This window comes from Pseudorasbora parva, chromosome 21, assembly GCF_024679245.1.
Source record: "Pseudorasbora parva isolate DD20220531a chromosome 21, ASM2467924v1, whole genome shotgun sequence".
NCBI lineage: Eukaryota > Metazoa > Chordata > Actinopteri > Cypriniformes > Gobionidae > Pseudorasbora > Pseudorasbora parva.
In genome coordinates, this window is record NC_090192.1 from 22,216,404 (window position 1) to 22,237,457 (window position 21,054).

Genomic DNA, 21,054 nt, shown 5'->3' on the forward strand with positions numbered 1-21,054 from the left:
GACAGTCTAGTCTGTATATATATATATATATACACACATAAGGGGCTGAGGTGTCTGTTAACAGATGTCACTGTGCACAAGGGATAGCAGAGAAGTCCTACCTTACAGCCCTCACAGGTGATGCAGCGGTAGTGGTAGCCTGTTGCTTTGTCTCCACATACCACACATGGCTCATCCTTCTCCAGATAGCTGGGGATGTACCCTACCATACAAATAAATAAATACAAATCAGTAAAATGTATCATCTCAATATATGTATACACATGCAAAAAATGTGATATGTTTCCTCAAACGCTACAAAATGGCTGCCCACTGCTCCGAGTGTATGTGTCCATGGTTTGCAGTGTTGTGTGTGTGTGTGTGTGTGTGCGTGTGTGTGTGCGTGTGTTTACTACTCACTACTCCTAATGTGTGTGCACTATCTTGGATGGGTTAAATGCAGAGGACAAATTCCAAGCATGGGTTAACATACTTGGCCTTCACGTCATTTTCACTTTTAAAAAAAAGAAAAAAGTTTGTCATTTGAAGGTAATTTTTCCCTTAAAATGTGTATATTAAAGGGATAGTTCACCCAAAAATGAAAATGTGGTGTTTATCTGCTTACCCCCAGGGCATCCAAGATGCGTTTGTTTCTTCAGTAGATATATAAGTGGCCTAAATATATGTGTGTGTGTGTATATATATATATATATATATGTCTCTCATATATATATGATTGTGGCAGTCTTTTGACCTTCTTCGACGAAAGTAATGGCACTGGGGAATACTAGATGAGATTCATCTGATACAAGGTAAAAAATAACAAATACTGTTTGTATTTCCTCAGAAACCGATCGTTTGGTGTTGTCGCCACATAGATCATAGATTCGCATATCCATGTGTTTTTTACTCTCATAGAAATACACCCCACTGACATGCATTATACAAGCAACGGTTGGAGTTAAAAATCTTCATTTGTGTTCTACTGAAGAAACAAACACACCTACATCTTTGATGCCCTGGGGGTATGCAGATACACATCCAATTTGATTTTTGGGTGAACTATCCCTTTAACTCTTGGTCTATCCAACAGTGTTAGTTTGGTGATGGAAACAGGAAACAATCATTATTTCAAATTCAAATTTGATTTATAACTGCAGTACTGCAGAAATATAGCCTGGATGCCAGCTGAACTCAGCACCGACCACAACTTTTGAGGACGGGTAGCTCAGTCTGGACTCGATCCATAGAGGAGTGATTATGCCTGAACAAATACTGTTCGGACCAATGAAATCATCAGGGCGGGCTTTAGACGATGACGGACAGATGATAAACAGTAACATAATCATGCACGTCATCAAAGGTGCCTGGATTAGATTTGTTCAAATCCTAAACGGAGAGCTTGTTTGTATATGCAATCACCTTCACTATTTCTCCCTGAAATGATGATCATGTTGGTACGTAACTGTGTATCCTTAAATTCTTTTCTTTCTTTACAACACCGGCAAAGATCGTTTGCCGACAAAACCCGCCAACTACTAGCCCAAAACAATAGCTTCTCTAGGGGGTTCTCCGGGAAAAAAATGGCATTTAGGGGGTAAAATGTGTGTTATTTTGGCAAGGCTGCCTGCTAAAATTTTACATTCATGCGTCTATATATCACATAATAGTCGCTTCAACCCGCGGATATGGAAAACAACCTGCGGAAAAAAAACACTTGACTTGGCAACACAGTGCAGTTGAATTCTGTTGACATCTGACAACTAACGTTATGCGTCGCTTCGTTGCTCTGATTGGTTGTAGCTCTATCCAATTGATGTCTTTCCTGGTTCGGTTGAAACACGCCCCATAATTGCAGCCCAATGGAGCGGTATCAGACTCATATTCTGACTAGAATTGAGTATGACCACGTAAGGCTAGCAGAAATGACACAGTTCAGATTTATCTATTTAAGACTTATTCTTGTTAACCTTGATTGATGAAAGCCCTGAGTTACTCTAAGAGAGTCACTCGACAGCAATTAAGATCCACCAGTGTTTCTGACAGGAATAACTCTCTTGCCATATGCTAGTAAACCGCCTCTTTGCCGAGCCTCTCAGCAAATTTGTAAAGCCTTTCATAGATAAGAAACAAATGATCATTTGAGAAACATGCTATGGCTTACAGTAAAGGGGGGAAAGTCCACTGCCCACTATGGCCCTGTCCCAAATGGCACACTTCATATGCACTTTCGGTGTTGTGCAGTTACAATGGCTGCCGTGTGTGCTTTTCCGTTAAAGTCCACGAAACCTAAGAGTATCCCATTTGTCAATTCAGGTTTCAGCATGGTGTTCACGAGAGTTGACCCTCGAACTCCGCAGCGAACTGAACTAAAGCGAACTCCGCAGCCGACTTCTTTCCGACAGTCAAAGCAGCGCCTCAAAAGGGTGGACTCTAAGGAAGAACGCAAGTGTTTAAGGTGCCATTTGGGAGATGGCCTATTTCACTAAATTCAAAGATAAAAATATATACTATAAACCATTCGAAACTTTGGTGTTGGTAAGATTTTTATTTTTTTTTGAAAGAATTCGCTTATGCTTGCAAGGCTGCATTTATTTAATCAAAAATACAGTAAACTTTTGTCAGCTTATCCTCTAGAAATTATTCCAAAATGTGTATTTAGGGTTATATTTTTGTAGAAACTGCAATACTTTTTTTCAGTATTCAGGCAAAGTTAAAAAGAAGAGAATTTATTTGAAATAGTAATCTTTTGTAATATTATAATAGCATTTTTTTTAATCACTTTTTGATCAATTATTTTCTGAATAAATGTATTGATTAAAAAAATACTGACCCCCAAACTTCTGAACAGGAGTGTATAAATAGCTGAAAGAACATGCAACATAATAATAAAAATAACTATTATCACATGTATTATCAAAAAATTGTTCCATGCTTTTACAAAGCTGAGGAACTTTTCCCCCTAATTCACCATTGTTAAAACTAAAATTGGGGAAAAGAGAGAAAATTGCAACGTCTTTCAATAAGATTTGCAAACATCACCAGCAGGTGGTGCAAAGATGGGATAAATAAAAATGCAGGCTCATGTAAAATAAGGGATATTTATTGGGATATGTTTTTTAGACTCAGTTATTCTACAGGTCATTGTGGAATTGTAAATATTATCCCACTCTTCTAGCGTCTTCTTCCCAAAATACACGTGACAGCACCAGCATTAGAAAACTACAAGGTTAGAGACTGAAGAGGATATTGGGCTATATTTGGCTTGCTATATTTGGCTGCCGTGTGCATGTGGTGAACGGAGCAGGACTGATGGATCTAAACTAATCGAAGATGGGCTATCCTTATAAATGCTTAAAAGTCAAAGCTAAATTTACTGAACTTCCTTAACTAAACAGCTACCCCTTAAACAAACCAATACAAAGCCATTCCTTACAGAGCCCATTAGCCTGGAAGAACTTTAAAATGATTGCTTTAATGCGAGTTATAATGTCCTGAAGGGGTATCACCAGAACATCACATAACAACAAGTCTTTTGAGCTATCTGATGCTGGATCTGATGCAAGGAGGATCACGGGGCAACTGAAAACCCTTCTCTCCCTCAGGGTTTCTCGAGTGTTTCTCAGAAATGTGCAGTCAGTGATGTATTCTGTGAGGACAGAGGATGGGGAAAACATACTGCCGCTGAAGCTTTAGGAAAGAGCATCAGTGTCTTACCAGACATGCTCTTCACCGAACACTGGCTGTTCTTTCTCTTCCTTTTCGGGCCATCGAGCCACCTGAAAAAAAAAAAGAAAAGAGAGAGAGAGAGAGAGAGAGAGTTGGTATTAGTATGCTACAAAGATGGCACATGGGAAGTCTTTGGTCTGATTCGATGGCTGCAATTCCCTGTGGTATCGCTTCATATTTTTTAACTAGCACACATTCAGCTCCAAGTGCTCCAACAACATGACAACCCTGTCACTTTGATTTGAGGGAGTGAGGATCAAAATAAAAGAAGACTGCAAATACAGGCAACCCGTCAGAGCCATGGTTCACGTGTTCCTGAACGTTTGTAGCTGAAGCTGTGGTAACTAGAGCAGAGCTGGCAACCCGGATGCCGAAACACTACTGACTTTGTGATTGGTAGATAGGTGGAGGGTGGAGCTTCAGGCCAAAACACATGTCAACATTAACATCAGTTGAGGGCTATAACAACAACTTTTAAATGACAATATCCTGGCCAGACTACTGTTGTCAGTGATATACGTATTTGAAATTAACATGATTTCTTAAATGTCTAGTGACATATCAGGGCCATTTTATGATTATTTGAAATGTATTTCTTACATACAGTTCCTTTAAGTTTTACATATCTACTACAATGAAAAAAATGGCCGAAACAAAACAAAACAGTAAAGTAGTATGCATGGCACTTGAGAGTTGCCAATTTCAAACACTTACAATCAAAAATTACAATCTTACAATAATACAATTTACTGTCTAAGAATAATACCACAAATGAAACAAAACAAAGAAAGCATCCCATTTGAGATCCACTTCTCAAAAACTATTACCGGTTTTGCAGCACCACCAACAACTTCAGGTCATCCAGCAGTAGTAACACCCATTACGACTAAAGAGGCATGTACACTGACAGCACTAAAATCACCGAACATCATTAATTATCAATGAAAGCTGGCAATTTCTGGAGTCATGAGAGACCGGGGCAGTTGCTGATGTAACAAAGCTGAGCAGAGCAAATGAGCAGTGACGCAATGCGGCGACCACCAATGAGACTGCAGACAGCGATCCATGTGATACAGATGGACATAGTGGCTTCACAATACAGCCACTCTGTGACCTCCAGCGACATATACGTGTGAACGCCACAGTCTCCCGGGACATCGAGTCTGTCTGTGATTAAAGGCCTGGAGAGGCTCAGCTCTACGCTGGGAGAAAGAGAGCAGTTATGTAACAAAGTGCCCAAATAATGCAGGCAAATCTGTTAGAATTCAGTGCTAGTCTCTCAACACCCTTTCAACGCCTTTGCCGCTGCTAACGCTAATGCTAGCCTCTTTAAATATACATCAAAAACAGTTTGGTTTCTACAGGGAGAGCGGTTTTAAAACTCGACATGATACTAATATGAGTTTATAACCGTGAGCTTGAATTTGAAGGGGGAAAAGCACCTTGGATGCAAAACCAATTCGTCAAAGGCATAAAATGAATTTAAAGATTAAAAGCTGTAGGGGTAAATATCTTTCCCCCTTACGTGAAAGCTTACATTACCCTTACAAAAAAAAAAAAAAAAAACTGCAGTGGGACAGTTTCAGATAATACAGAATATAGTACCTTGATATATAGCTTAATATAATACTAAACGAGTACCATGTTCACATACTTTAGTATTCACGTGGTATTGTGAGGCAGGGGTTTTCACACTTTTTGATGCCATCGACCCCTAAATATATGATCCTTCTGTAAGAGACCCCGTTCCTAACTAAATTACACACACAATTAAATATATGTGACCCTGGACCACAAAACCAGTCATAAGGGTCCATTTTTTTTGAAAGATTAAGATTTATACATCAGCTAGAAACTGAATAAATAAGCTTTCAATTGATTTATGGTTTGTTTGGCCAAGATAGTTTTTAACTTTTAAGAACATTTGAAATCTGAGGGTGCAAAAAACATAAAACATTCTAAATATTGAGAAAATCGCCTTTAAAGTTGTCCAAATGAAGTCCTTAGCAATGCATATTACTACCAATAATATATTTTTTAAAATATATTTATGGTAGGGCATTTATATTTGACTGGTTTTGTGATCCAGGGTCACAAATATCCTGTATATACAGTATATATTTATATTTTAAATATCCATTTACACAGTAAAAATGTTATGAAAAGTTATAAACCTAAAGAGAAAAATAAAATACAGCATAGCAAATAAAAACAAAATAAAACAGTAATGTTAAATTTAGTTTAATGCAATTATATTGATTATATTATTATTCATAAATAAATATTAGAATAATTTGTATTCATTGGCATTTTCTTTTTTTCTGCTTTTTTCTTTTTCTTTTACGTTTTTCTCTGAATTTTTTCACGGACCACCTAGCACAGTCCCCTGTGGGTCCCAAACCCCAGTTTGAAAACCCCTGCTTTAAGGGACTTTAAGGTTCCCATTGGAACTTTTTGTTTGTGTCTCAAGTTTGCCCTTTTCTCATTTGATAGAATCATCTGGCAATTACCAAGAGAACACAAAACAAGGTTCATGTGATGTGCTCCCTCAAGCCATTGCAACGTCACACACAAACACAAAGAAGGCCATCTTTGTTCAAAGCCATGGGGGAAAGATTAAAAAGGGTTCAAAGCCTAATACGGACGAGTGTGTTCTTTCCCTCGCCACATTGTTTTTGTCATTTGCTGTATTGATTCTGCAGCTGTGGAACGCCATTTATGAATGTCATTTAATATGTCTGACTGAGGTTCTGTCAGGACGCTGAAGCCTCTAGACTTTGTCTCTCTTGCTCTCTCTCTCGGGCCGACAGAAATGTCACTCTGAAGCCGCGTCGTCTTCATCACAATCACTCTGATTTGCTGTCGTGGATAGTTTTACCAATACAACTGTCAATCATCTGCTGCCCCCATGGGAACCTGCTAGTCACGATGAAGACACAAACGTACAAACACAAATCAAACACAAGCATTGCAGATTTCACGTTAAACTTTTTCAACACGTCCCTGGTAATCAATACTGAATACAGAATTAATTAAATAACAGTTCCATCATGGCAAAAGCAATGAGGTTTTGTGAGAAGATAAACAGTGCAAGATTGGCAGACAGAGACACGAAAGGGCTTTTTCCACTCTGACACTCGCTATAAAAAGAAACCTCAGAGGATGCTGCCTAGTCAGAAATGGATGGGAGGGGTAAATCAAATAAATAAATAAATAACAGCCAAGTTGGCACTTGCTCTCCACAGAAACATCAATTATTCCGGATCCAAATGGAAGAGCTACACAACTTTCCCATTAAAGGGACAGGGGACAACCGCTGTAACATCTGAGAGGACAGGTAGCAGTTTGCACTGTAAAATCATAGTATGAACCAGGAATGAGTGGCTATCGTTTTACACACACAAGTGACCAACAGCTGGCTCATAATCGGTCTGATCTGATGATACTAAAATGGTTTCTCATTAAATTCTCAGCTGCAGCAGCATACTCGATTCAGAAGTGTCAGAGAGTTTCACGTTCGGTCGACCGATGCATCACAGAAGACCCTCAAAAAGAAGCTTAAATCGACATTCTCCACACAGAAGAACCTGAGGGGTCGAAAGTAGACTCCCTGGAGCACGAATAGATCGCCACGGGTTTCCTACACTTTTTACCAATGAATTTACCAGTCACTTATACTATATTAGTAATAATAATAAAATACTATTATTAAAAAGAATCCTAATATATTACTAATACAATAATAATAGTATACCATTATTACTAATATTCATATTATATTAGTATAAAATACTACTATTATTACAAGTCTTACAAGTTTTACAAGTATTAATTACATACATATAAATTACAAGTATTATTACAACTACTAATAAAAGTATAACCAATATAGCCAATAGGATTTAGAACACATTTATTGAGATTGCACTTACACACAAAGCAATTTTCTAGTTGAGATGAAATATTTTAGATCTTAGCAAAGCTAGAAAAAAGCATTTTTATTAACAAGACTTTATTAATCAATTTAGATTTGCATACATTTTCCAGGTGTCAATTTCCCAGCTTTCAAAATCCCTGATAGCTGCAGTCTTTCCATGACCGCGGGAACCTTGTTAAGACGTTACGAGAGCAGTGGAGCGATACAGGTAGGAGAAGAGTCTCACCTGATAACGCAGTGGGATTGGAGGATGTGCATGGCGAAGACGAAACGCTGCGCTGTTCTTCAGAATTCTAACTCTTCACCACATCAACGGAGCGAGCCGTATAAACACAGTCTGACTGGATTCTTTTTGATGCGTCTCTTGCATAAGTGAACTCTCTCTCTCTCTCTCTCTCTCTCTGTCGTTTGGCAACCCTCCCTCTCTTTTTCCCCTCTGCCCGCTGTCTCTCCAACACTGAATTTCCCCCCGACTGTTCTTTATGAATATTTCTAAGAATACTTTGTGAGTGATTGTCTCTCCCACTCTTAATCCCTCCCGCGGTCTGTGATTGGGTGCTGTGATCCCTCCCGCGAGCGGTAATCCGGGGTTAGGAGCGAGAGACGTGAGATTGGGCAAGCGATGTGATAAAGCAGGAGGGATGGAGCCTGAGATATGCCAGCGCCCATAAACATGCCAACTGGTTCTGTCACCTCCAGTTATTTTCAACTTTATTTACTCTGAACCTCTGCGCCGTATTTATATCCAGTGAGGTTTCATTCATCCTCTACGACAAGGCAAACACGGTGACAGCGGGTTAATTCAGGGGAATAATATAAATAAATAAAATGACGGAAGGACTTTGGGGAAAAAGGAACCATCACACAACACTACCCAAAACCCAGAAGCGAAATGTAAGTTTGAGTGCTGGAAACTCCACACTGTGAAATTCAGAAGCACTACTGTTTAAAACGTTGGGGTCAGTGAGATTTCTGATTTTTATTTTTTTAAAGAAATATCTTATGTATGTTCATCTAGGCTGCATTTATTCAACCAAAATTACAGTAAAATATCATTACAATTATATTTGAACTGTTTCCTAATTCAATATACTTTAAAATGTAATTTATTACTGTGATGGCAAAGCACAAGATCCTTCAGAAATCATTCTAATATGCTGACTTTTTATTATTATTATCAACAGCTGTGCTGCCTAATTTTTGTGTATGTGGAAACTATTTGTTTTCAGGATTCTTTAATGAATAAAAAAGTTGTACTGACCTCAGAGATTTGGTAGTTCACATGTGTTTGTAAAGACATTTCAAACACGTATCAGATCGAATAAATCCAAATGAGGTCCAATTGTGTGAGACGTGAATGAATTATTCCCAGTTCTGAAATCGAGGATTCGCTTTTTAAGAATGGTTAGCGGAGTGCGCCGTGATTTGAGTGGCAGGAAGCCGAGAGTCTTACAATCTGTCAGGCTGCAAAGAGAAGTTTTGGAGTCACCTTGCATTTCCTTCCTTCTAAATCCCTCATTGTGTGTGTTGCCATTTCCCTCTCTCTTTCTCTCCTCTGCCATCTTCATGAGAGCTTATTTTAGACCCTGTCTAAATGTGATCTGGCAGCTCAAAGCTAATGTCAGAACAAAAGCCACGTGCACTCTCGCAAAGAGCAGAGAAGAAAAGAAGCTGAAGGGATACCGCTAAATGTATGTAAATGTGCATTCACGCTTTTTTTTCTGTATTTGTCTAGGGGTGCTGGCATGTCTGCACAAGTGAGTAGATGAGATAAACAGTCCACTAGCCTGAAGCTCACAAGATTCTAGCTGGAGGGATGGCGGCGCTGTTGTCTAAAGCTGTTCCCATGTTAGCATTTGTATTAGTGCCACACTGCGCTTCCTTAATCTCCCAGTAGACAAGAACTACAGGGCTATTAATATGAAGGTTACATCAGATTACGTTCTTCATTTATTCCTACATTTATTTCGTTGCTGTGGTTAGGTTTAATAAAAAAACAAAACTATATTTTCTCTGGTATCTAAAGTTTTATTGTCTTTTTGGTGCTGTTTTTGCTAAATAAAATATATGGCTGGCCATTCTTCTTAAGTCCCTGGCCATTCATAGTGCTTACAGTAACATCCACCTGAAGGGCAAAGCAAGGCTTTCCTCCATTGCCCACCAGTCATTTTTACCAGGTTTGTATGTTTTAATGTAGTAAGACAGTGATATTAAAAGACCAAATTCAATATACACCAAAGTTGCATACTCTGTGCAGGCAAGCAGATTGACACAGAATATTAATGCAACACAAGGTTTCTCGTTAAGTGTTTTTCCCATCTGAAACCATTATAAAGAAAATGCTTTGCGTTCATATTTTAATCTACTCGCCTCTATAGTATGCATCATCATTACAAAAAATGTGTAAACTGAATTTAATCTTTTAATGTCTGCACTTTAAGGGTGGGTTACACTAATAAGAATTCTCTAGCCAGGCGTCTGTTCATCCCGATCAGCCCTTTCATTTTAACAGTCTTTCTACATGGTTAATCTGTGTTAAAAATGAACTGGTGCATTTAACAACTCGATTTAAAATAAAACCCAGATCAACAAATCCTTGATTCGCGTTAAACTTTAGTTAATTTAATCCTTTTTGGTTCAACTCACCTTATAGACGGTTTCATCGAACGCACGCGCGTTGCTACGGTTACGCGCCTGGCCCGAAGTTAACTTCCGGTCTGTGTCTGTTTGTATGGCGCACTACTCAGTAGAAATACATTTTAAAGTACTATTCTTGGTTAACATGATATAAATATTAAAAATCAAGCAGAGAGCACATGACACAAGTTTCCCAACATTATTCTTATATTATGAAACAAAGAAACATGTTATGCCGACGCATTGCATAATTGAAAGGCGAGTGCGCATGCATTTATATAGGCTACTGTGAACCCACCGGTAAAATGATGTTCGTTCAAATCCAGCTCAGGCATGACATAAATCTGTAGCTTACTATACTTGTTGTAGCCATTAAACAATGTTTTTTTTCTTCTTCATATTTATGTTTAAATATTATAATATTATTTTTAGATCTCATCTGATTATGATAGGCTATAAGTGCAAAGATGCGAGTGGGTCAGAAATGATTTTGGTGGTTATATTTAGTTTAATATTAAGTTTTGTTTTGTAAAAAGCCTTTCTTTCGTTTTGTACAAATTGTCTCTTAATTTTAATAAAGGGTTCTTCGGTTAATTTCATGTATTTAATTAATAAGAAATAAATAAGCAGACTAGGTCGCGGAAGCCATCGCTTTCATCATGAACTGAAGCGCGTCTCAAACTGAAACTCGGCAGGCTTGCCTCACAGACATGAGGAATATGTAGCCTAATATGTGTAGAAACGAAAAGATTTAAATAAGCACATGGTGCAGTGTTCAGAACTCACATGGTAAACAACCAGCGTTATACAGATGATCACGGCGATGGGCATGAGCGGGATGTTAAAGTTTAAGGGATTTTTTTTTTTTTTTTACCTTCTACTGAATATGATCGGGTGCAAGCACATTTTAAACAGGTGGCACTTATTCACACGTAATTTTGTGAATAAGTAATTTTGTCGTTTTCTCTAATGATTTCAAAAACATCTTGTAGTGCGCTTGTAGTTATCAGTACTGTTATATTCTATTATATGATTTTGTCATTTCACACTGTGGCCAATTTAAATGTTACCAACTAAATGAGACATACTGAGTTTATAATTAAATTTATTAATTGCGTTTGGTCTAGTCTGTTAAACTTGTCAGAAGTTCTCGTTTCTAATCTGCCCTCGTGGTCTATTTTTTCTCTCATCAAAACCGAATACCATCAGTGGTTGTACATCAAGAGCAGGAACAGTTTTTGTGCATTTTGTTTCGCGATCTGACCGGAACAAACAGAAAGTCTCTGCAACGGCGTTAAGCGTTAGATTAAAGCGCTCGTCTGTGTGAAGACTGCATGAGCCGCGTTTGCTGCATTGAACTGCATTGTTTGTATTAGTTAGGTTAATCCGTGAAGCAAGATGTTTTAAAAAAGTGGTAGGGACATGTCCCACCCTTAAATTACGCCTATAAGTTAAAAAAATTGGTTGATTGACGCCAATCGGACGTTCATGTTTTTTTTTCCGTCTATTTGAAAGTTCGGCTAATAAACATGGTCATTTTTTTAATAAGTTACATAAACTGCTTTCAGGAGTTTTTGACCGGCATATATAATCAAAATGTCCGGAAAACGAAACCTCTGCCGGTCACTTTGACCGGCTCCATTTTTTTCTAGCGGAAACTCTGGGATCAACGTGACGGTGAGTAATGACAGGATTTTCAGTTTTGGGTGACCTACCCTTTAAGTGGGGCGTTTTCCCACTCTATATTAAAGACATAAATGGGAGATTATTTATAATAAACATGCTGAAACAAAAAAAAAATCTATACATTAAGATAATGGTGCACAATCAAAATTAAAGATGCTAACGCATAAGAAAGATAACGCATCCTCTGGTGTTATTGATGTCTACCGGAAGTTAAGTTTGGGCCACAAAAGCGCGCATGCGCAGTAGCGTTTGTTTATGTTGTTACCGTTGAAACCGTCTATAAGTGTTTAGGATTTTTGCAGTAAAAAAAAAAAAAAAAAACAGGCCAGTATTATATATTTTGTTCAGTTGAGTTCTTACAATATCCTAAATGTTTCCAACTATTTGTAAATTGTGAGAAAATTGCTATTTTAACCAAGGAACTTGGAAGTCAGAGGGAGTCGCTTTCCAAGTCGTTACACTCGGTTTCTGGTTTTATTTAAAAAAAAAACAGTTTACTTGAAGCAGCAGCCGCTGAGCGAACGCACAGAGTAACGTCATAACATCATTTTAAACACACTTAAATGTATCTAATATGATAAACAGAGCTGCGTTACCTCATACTAATACTAATGACTGGAAAAGCGGAAATGCACTGGCGACTGTGTCCCGTCATAATAAAAGTCCTGTTGCTCGCGAGCCGTGTGTTGCGTAACAATCGCTCCAGCGGCCTTGCTCAGCTCCCTCAACACTCGGTCCTGCTCTGCTTCATACAGAAATGCTAATAATCACATCCATAAACATAATTTCTGCCCGAGTAGTATCCCGATTCTTTGAGGTGAAGTCCATATGTCCCAAGATTCTGAGCTCAAACTTGGCGTCATCAAGCTACACCTTTGTTTTAAATAGGCGCCCTCTAGTGGATGGAAAAGTTACATCATGCAGCTTTAAGCGTTTTAAAAACGTCCCACAGTTTTTAGTGATTGAAATACCGCAATACTGCAGCAGGTGATGTATATGAATCACAAGTGCCCAAAACTTTTCATTCACATATTTTGGTTTTAAGATGGAAAATTAACAGGCTTGTGCTGCATTTCTATGGCTGTTTTGCCCCCCAGGGCTCTGCGACTACAATGAAAACTATGAATTGGCTAGTTTTAGGTCCTGCACAAATCTAATAGATATACACACATCCGACTTCCTCACAAATGTTTATGTTCACTAAAGACATGACTGACTATGTTTATGTAAACCTTGTATGCATTTGATAGCTAAAGATTGACAGGCTTTTAGTGTGCATGCACTTCGGGTGTACACACTCAGAAAAACATGTCATGCAAATAAAAAGCTATATGCTGTCACATGTTTGGAAAATACTTTATACCATTTCATACATTATACCATTTCAATTAATTTCCCATGAATTATCCGATCTGAAGATATGAGTCCTTGCGCGTTCATTCGATATCTGGAGCAATCGTCTTCAATCATCTTACGTGAGTCAATCCTGCCCTCCTGACCTCTGACCACAAAATTCCTCGTGATTTCTGCTATCAATAAGCAGGTGTAGTGATTAGCTCCATATAAAATGCTTAAAATAATATATTTTCACATCATTATATGACTGAAATCCACATGATACCGTGACCGAAAGGTAATACAAACACTCGGTGGTCTGAAGTGAGTTTCCAGTGAAAGTGTAATTTTATTCTTTTAAATTGTATTATGATGCTAACTGTAGCTCTAATGCACCTGTTGAGCCAGGAGTTAATCTATTTCACTATCTATTTTATTACAATAGTTCACATAAGGTCCCCAAGATAATGCTTTTTAGCTTGGTTGTTTTCTATGAAGACTTCAGATAATAAGTGTCTTAGTGTAGTGTGGTTTTATTGGGCAAGCCATCATGCTAGAATAAAGGCTATAATGGCTGAACACAAACAAAATAATGGTAAAAGAATAATGAAGATTAAGTCTCATACCGGCTGAAGTGTGAAACGTGCAATTGAGAACAATAGAGCAAGTTCACCTCACAAGAAATTAGACAAAAAACTGCATCTTCATCAGCCTTCTGTAAAAACTCCCCTGACAAGGTCTTACAAAATGCTTCGTAAAATGCATCATTTATGAGATATCATCCTCAGATTTGCAATGAAGCATAATCACACTTGTGGCTTCACTTTAGTTGTGGTTATAAGTTGTTATATTACATTCACATAATATTTTTATACATTTAAAAATAGATTCTTAATATTTTAGTTTTTAAGTTTAAACCTATATATCTCCATAGTACTAACAGTCTGAGTAATTCTGAGTCTTGATCTGTAAACTCTCAAGTGTTGGCTTTCTAAACATAGGGTTATGTGTCTATTCAGAAGGATGTATGAGCAGCAGGCTTTTTTTTGGCATGTCATTCATGCCCCACTTGCCAAAATGTGGGGTGTCTGGAAAGGGGTTAATATAAATCCTAAATGTAACTGGAAGCCAGTGTTAAGACCTGAGGACTGGTGTGATATGTTCATATATTCTGGTTTTGCTCAGAATCCTGGCAGAAGCATTCTGAGTGAGCTGCAGCTGTCATGTTTTTTTGGGGGGGTTTGGCAGGTCGGTGAGGACAATAGTCCACCCTGCTGGTGATAAAAGCATGAACAAGTTTTTCTAAAGGTAGGGACACACCAAATCAACACCAAAGAACGAGCACTGATGAAAGTCGGTGTTGTCACCTCGCGTCAGGAAAGAAAAGTTGCGCTTAAACACACAGAGAGAACTACAGGCGAATGTCAAATAGCATGCGCGATCTGCGCCTGTGTGTAAATGAGAAATTAGTCTGTTTCTGCAGATATATTCGCATTCAAAAAGGGAAACTGGCCCTACAGGCTGCAGATGATGTAGAATTAGAACAGCCTTATATCTGTACCGTTTTGAATTCTTTACTCAATGTTTTACTATTATTCTTGTGCACTGGTTCATTCACTGCGCTGAACAGCCAATCAGAGTTCTGTCTCTTACCGACGGCCCAAAACCAATGCTAAATTGGCCCAAAAAAACATGCCCTGTCCAACTAGAGCAAACGCTACAGAACACAACGATAAAACTAAGTTGACAAACCCTCAAAAACTGCCTGATTTTTTTTTGCACAATGGCCAATCATTGGCTTGGTGTATCCCAGGCCAAAGTCTTGTCTGGAAACCAAGCATCTAATTCTAGCAATATTTTTGAGATGATAGAATGCTAATTTAGTTATTGCTTTGACATTATCACACCAAGATTCCGGGTTTGATTTTTAGTTGTTTGACTTATAGAGTGAAGCTAAGCATTCACTCTGAGAACGTAATCTTTGTTTCCAAATGCAATGAATTCAATTTTATCTGTTTAACTGAAGAAAGTTTTGGCTCATCCAACTGTTAATTTCATTAATGCATTGGCACAGGGAGTCAATTGGGCTGTAGTCGTTTGGTGATAGGGCTAAGTAGATCTGGGTGTCATCTGCATAGCTGGTTAAGCAATTTGGTTCCTTCTCATTATTGGATGTTAGGATGTTAAGGTTGATAAGAAGTGGTGCAAGAATTGAGCCTTGAGGGACTCCGCATGTCATGGATGTCCACTCAGACTTATGGTCACCGATCCTCACATAATAACCTCTTCCTTCTAAGTATGACCATAACCATTTTAGGTCATCCCAGAAAGACCAAACAGTTTTCTAGCCTGAAGAAAGACCGAACAGTTTTCTAGCCTGTCAAGAAGTATGCTATGATCGACAGTGTCAAATGCAGCAGTGAGGTCAAGTAGTTCCAGCACTGATATTGCACATATTACCTCCGCTTTAACTAAATTAATAAACATATATATTTAATGAGAGCACTTTTCCTAGTGTCTGCTATCGTAACCACTGTACATAAATCTGGTCACAAAATGTAAGTTAGTAACTATTGACCTATTAGCATCCTGCCAGCCATTTCAAAGGTCATTGAAAAGGTTGTAGCAGAACAACTAATTGCCCAGCTTGATTCCAGGGCTTTTTTACATCCTATGTAGTTTGGCCTCAGGAAAAAAACATTCAACAGAAACAGCATGCTGCTACTTCCTTTAAGAAATTAAAACAAACCTAGACCAGGGAGGAGTAGTAGGTGGAGTTTTTCTTGATTTATGCAAGGCTTTTCAAACGGTTAATTATGACATACTATTAAACAAACTGGTGAATAATGACCTTTCCTTAGACACACAAAACTGGATTAAATCTTACCTGAGTGGCTGACATCAGTGTGCATGGGTGAACAATACTCTATCCCCATTTAAAGCATGCACACTTGGAGTGCCACAAGGGACAATTTTATGGCCGCTACTTTTCAGCATATATATATATTAACGCCCTTCCATCTATGTGCAACAATGTTGATTTAATAATGTACGCTGGTGATACTGTATTATATACTCATGGGGAAAATACAACTGAGGTTGCATTGAAATTAACTAAGGAAATGCAAAAAGTTATAGAATGGCTAGATAACTCCTGTTTGACCTTAAAGGTGTCATGAACTGGCTTTTTTCTTTTTTTATACTGTTGTCTGAGGTCAACTAATGACGTTTGTGTGGTTTTTACATTCAAAAACATTTCTACCCTGGTTTTGAGGCAGTCTTATGAACGCTGGGTTTTGATGGGCGTGCCGCACTGGATATTTAGAAGTGAACGCCCACAGCTAGGATTGAATAAGATTTGCTCCGCTGATAAGCTGTCATATCTATGCCACTGTCAGTTCACATGAGGGAGAGATCATTTTGCAAGTGGCAACTGCAATGATTCTCTCGACCACTGGGCTCGTAAACATCTTTATCAAACAAACACAGTGATTTATTTCTCCTCCACCCGCAATTGATTGGAATATTATTTCTGTATTACATGGCCCGTAGGATCGGTCGATATAAGCGTGAACTGCGAGCACGTGCGCACACACCCCCCCCACACACGTGCGCAACCAGAACAAGAAAGAATTTCTGCCGACGGGCGTACGTTTTAGTAGCCCATCTGGAAAACACACAGCCCGTGGACTACTATTAATACATATAAAAAAGACGTTTTACTCGCATAAGTTTGTTGCACCATTCTTGTCGGAATCAATATAGGATGCAGGAAGATCCCCATGTCTTCCCGCGACCGTTCGGTGGCCTCCTCCGCCTTCTCTGCCCCCGAGGGGTCGCGGCCTAAGGGTACACTGGGGTCCCTCCCCCTCAGTCAGACGCTCTGTTGCGTACTACGGTGTCCACGGAGTGCTTTGACCTGACTCAGTGAGGCTATCCTAAGCGCCCCCTCAAGCTGCCCCGATGCGTATGCACGGTGACAGAGCTGAGCCAGGGCTTACGAGCTGCGTGCTGCCACCGATCCCGCCCCCCCGGGTGGCGTAGGTGACCACACACCCCCTGGGTCAGGAGATGTCCACAGATGTGGTCCGGGAAAGACAATTGGCCTTACCTGGTCGATGTGGGAGGCTGAGTGAGCCCACCTCCTCAACTCACCCATATTCCAGGCTGGCCTTTTCGGCGGCACGGTTGAGGACTGCGCCCAACAGTTCTTGGCCTTCCCCAGAGGCAGACTGAGGCCATCAAACGCCAAGGGCGGCCTCCTGCGGTCCCCCCAGCTCCGGATTGCTTCATATGACACCGCTTCAGCACTGGCTTTGCGATCGAGTCCCGAGATGGGCATGGCAGTATGGCACGCTCCAGGTCCCAGTGACTCGGGCCTGCAGACAGACACTCACCCAGTGGTCGAACCTCAGTTTTCTACGGGCAGGTATCCCCTTAGAACGAGTTTCCAGGCATGTTGTTGTGTCAACAGACACAACAACATGCCTGGAAACATGCTTCCACTACGGGTTGGGGTGCCATGTGCAGTGGACATGCTGCCGCAGGTTCCTGGACAGAGAGCTAGCGCCACCTGCATGTCAATTGCCTTGAGTTGCTGGCAGTATGGTTCGCCCTGCACCGCTTCCGAGCGTTGCTGAAGGGTCAACACGTGCTAGTCAGGTCGGACAACACGGCCATTGTAGCGTACATCAACCACCAGGGCGGTCTACGCTCCCGCCACATGTCCCAACTCGCCCGACATCTCATGTTATGGAGTCAGAAGCGCCTAAGGTGAGGGAGGACAAGGAGCAGGTCATGTTGGTCGCCCCTTATTGGCACGGCCGGACCTGGTTCCCAGAACTTGGACTCCTTGCAACACCCCCTCCTGGCCGATTACTCTGAGACAGGATCTCCTCTCTCAGAGACAGGGCACCCTGTGGCACCCGCGTCCCGATCTCGGGAACCTCCACGTGTGGCTCCTGGATGGGACGCGGCAGGTTTGAGTACCCTACCACCACCTGGAAATGCCCGATCGGGTCGGTGCTGTCATTTCTCCAAGAAGGGTTGGATCAAAGGCTGTCTCCATCCATCCTGAAGGTTTATGTGGCAAGACAGCTGCAGGCTGTGCTGCTCAAACGATGTCAAAGGGAGCTCTCCTTGATCGCTTTCTTTATAGAATTGAATCACTGTTAAATAACAGATAATTTTAATCCTATAAGAGAAACAACGCAAGTTGATATTTAGCCACTGGTTTGATTATACTGACACACAGTCAAAGAGCATCGACTACATAAATCATCACATTTCAGATCAGGCATTAGAATGAACACAGTTACTTACACAGTGCTTGACTTCTCTGACGTCATAGATCCCCAACCGGTCAATTGTTGGGCCTGGTGTCTACAGTATAAAAGCTTTTCTTTGACTAACAAGGAAGTTTTCAGCTCTGAAACTTACAAGTTATTCTTATATTACCATGACCTTTTATATATCAAAAGCTCAAGGGAAAGTTGATTTCTCAATTCATCACCCCTTTAAGGTACTGTACTGTTTCTTCCAAAATGTTGTAATCAAATGCTTCGAAATCAGACATAGCAAGTACTTTCTGAGGTTGTTGTCTGATCTGAAAAGTCTTGGTTATTTTAGATTTGTCATTTAAGTAAACTAAAACTAAAATATCTATTTTTTAAAAAAAAAAATATGCTCATGAAAGAAAACTAAATTGATCCTAAATAAAAGGAAAATTATAAAAAAGAATATAAAAACGCAAATTTGAAAAAAGCAAACCCATCATTAAATCTGTGTAAACTATAGGCAAAGGCTTCAGCTCTCTGCAGACACCCTGTCTGTCTGATTAAAGTGGATTACATCCTTCCAAAGGACAGAAAATCCTGTCAATTGAGTATATGCAAATCTAGGAGCTTTTAAGTGTAAATGGTGAAGAGGAACATGATGTCAGCCAGGATAGATTAAAACAACATGCAAGCATCAGTTCTTATGACCACTGTAGAACATCGACTCAAACAGGCATGTGGTGTTGGTATAAACAAAAGAGCAACGAGCAAGTTCTCCATACATCTCAAGTTTGAAATCTCAAGGCAAGACGCCTGTGGAACGCCCTGATACAGTTAATTTAACACAAACTAAACAATATGGATGAAGATAGTTCAGAATAAATCTTGGCTGTAATAGTGCCAACAAACATCAAATATAACCTAAAACAAGTGATTCTGTTTGGAACATGCTCTAATCAGTAATATGAGTTTACATTATATAAAGTTATGACATTCGCACTGGCTCAACCAATGGCGTAAGTTTGGGGCGGAGCTAGGGGAGTTTTTGAAGCTAGTTCTCACTTTTTTTCCGAATGGCCTTTAATACATAGAGTAAACAGGAAAAGAAACAGCTGAACCTCTACGGACATTAGGTTTGAGAAGGTGATTGGGAGGCAGTTAGCAGAGACAAGGAAGCAGGAGAGCAAGTAAAGAAAGTAGGAGAAGAACAAATCAGCTTTATTAAGATGAACAGAGCCATGTGATTGCTGCTCCTGCTCTTTGATTTAACCCAGAATGCTGTGCTGACGATCAGCTAATCTACTGACAGGTGGCCTCGGAGTAATTAAGCTGAATGGCCCTCATTTAATCGCTTCTTGAGTGATCATGCAGGGAATCTGACCCTACATTCCTGGGGTCCTTCTCATTATATGCATGCACACACACACGCACGCATGCACGCAAACATAGGTCTGCAGCTAAGACAAAGTCTGGTTGAAGTAATGATGTATGGCCTTGTGAAGAAGCTTCTGTGTTCCTGACGATGCTTCTATGTAATTAAATGCGAGAATTAATGATTGCGTTGAAAACGCTTGAGCAGGCTGGAACATTTTCACCTGCTTTGAAGCCTCATTGATTTAATGACGGTTAATCTTGAATAACATTTATAGACTAATTAGAGGATAATGCACCAAGCTGGGTCTAAAAGGTAAAGTTTATTAATTTAGCTTTTATAATACTAAAGTAACACTAACACACACACACACACACACACACACACACACACACACACACACACACACACACACACACACACACACACACATATATATATACAGGCATAATATTATGACTAGTGACCTTGAAAAACACCATTATCTCTTCATCACAGCACCTGTTAGTGGATGAGATATATTAGGCAGCAAGTGATCATTTTGTCCTCAACGTTGAAGTGTTAGAAGCATGTCCTGCCATCCATGTGGATGTTACTTTGACATGTACCAACTACCTTAAGCATTGCAGCAGACCATGTACACCCTTTGTCCTGTGATAATAGTAGTCCCGTGCGAATCAACATCTCTGTGATTTGGCCAGGATTAGGCGGATCGTATATAATTTTTGCAAGTTTTTTTTTCTCCCTGTGAGCATTTCTATCTTTATCTTTCACGAAGAATGGAGTCTGCATTCATAACGCGCACCGTTATGAATTCCCGTGCAGCCGCACGGATTATGCTTTCACTTTAGAATGAGTATCAATTTGGGAGTAAACTGATTAAATGCTGTGTTTAATATTAATATCAATACTATTCTTACTGAAAAACATAACAGAACAGTACAATGACAAGCTCGTTTGAATGGGCGCTTTTACATTTAGCATTGAAACTGAATCATCCGCCGTGTGTCAGCTTCTCACTCGTGATAAATGCAATCTGACTCCTGCCGCTTGTCTGTGCTCAGTTCATGGCGTCTGTTATCTAACTGAATGAAATTATGTTT

General features: G+C 39.7%; 1 protein-coding gene across 2 annotated transcripts in view; it reads right to left on the reverse strand.

Moving 5' to 3' along the window:
- thrab (thyroid hormone receptor alpha b) overlaps positions 1–21,054 on the reverse strand; it is a 49,244-nt gene that overhangs the window by 21,000 nt on the left and 7,190 nt on the right. The window contains exons 1-3 of one of the 2 annotated variants that reach the window (XM_067430682.1): positions 7,872–8,022; positions 3,697–3,758; positions 102–202 (exon numbers count right to left, since the gene is read on the reverse strand). In XM_067430682.1, the coding sequence (XP_067286783.1) occupies positions 102–202; positions 3,697–3,758; positions 7,872–7,903 (195 nt within the window). In that variant the 5' untranslated portion in view covers positions 7,904–8,022. Of the gene's footprint in view, positions 1–101; positions 203–3,696; positions 3,759–7,871; positions 8,023–21,054 lie in introns of those variants that run through there. The other variant, XM_067430681.1, reaches the window with a different exon arrangement.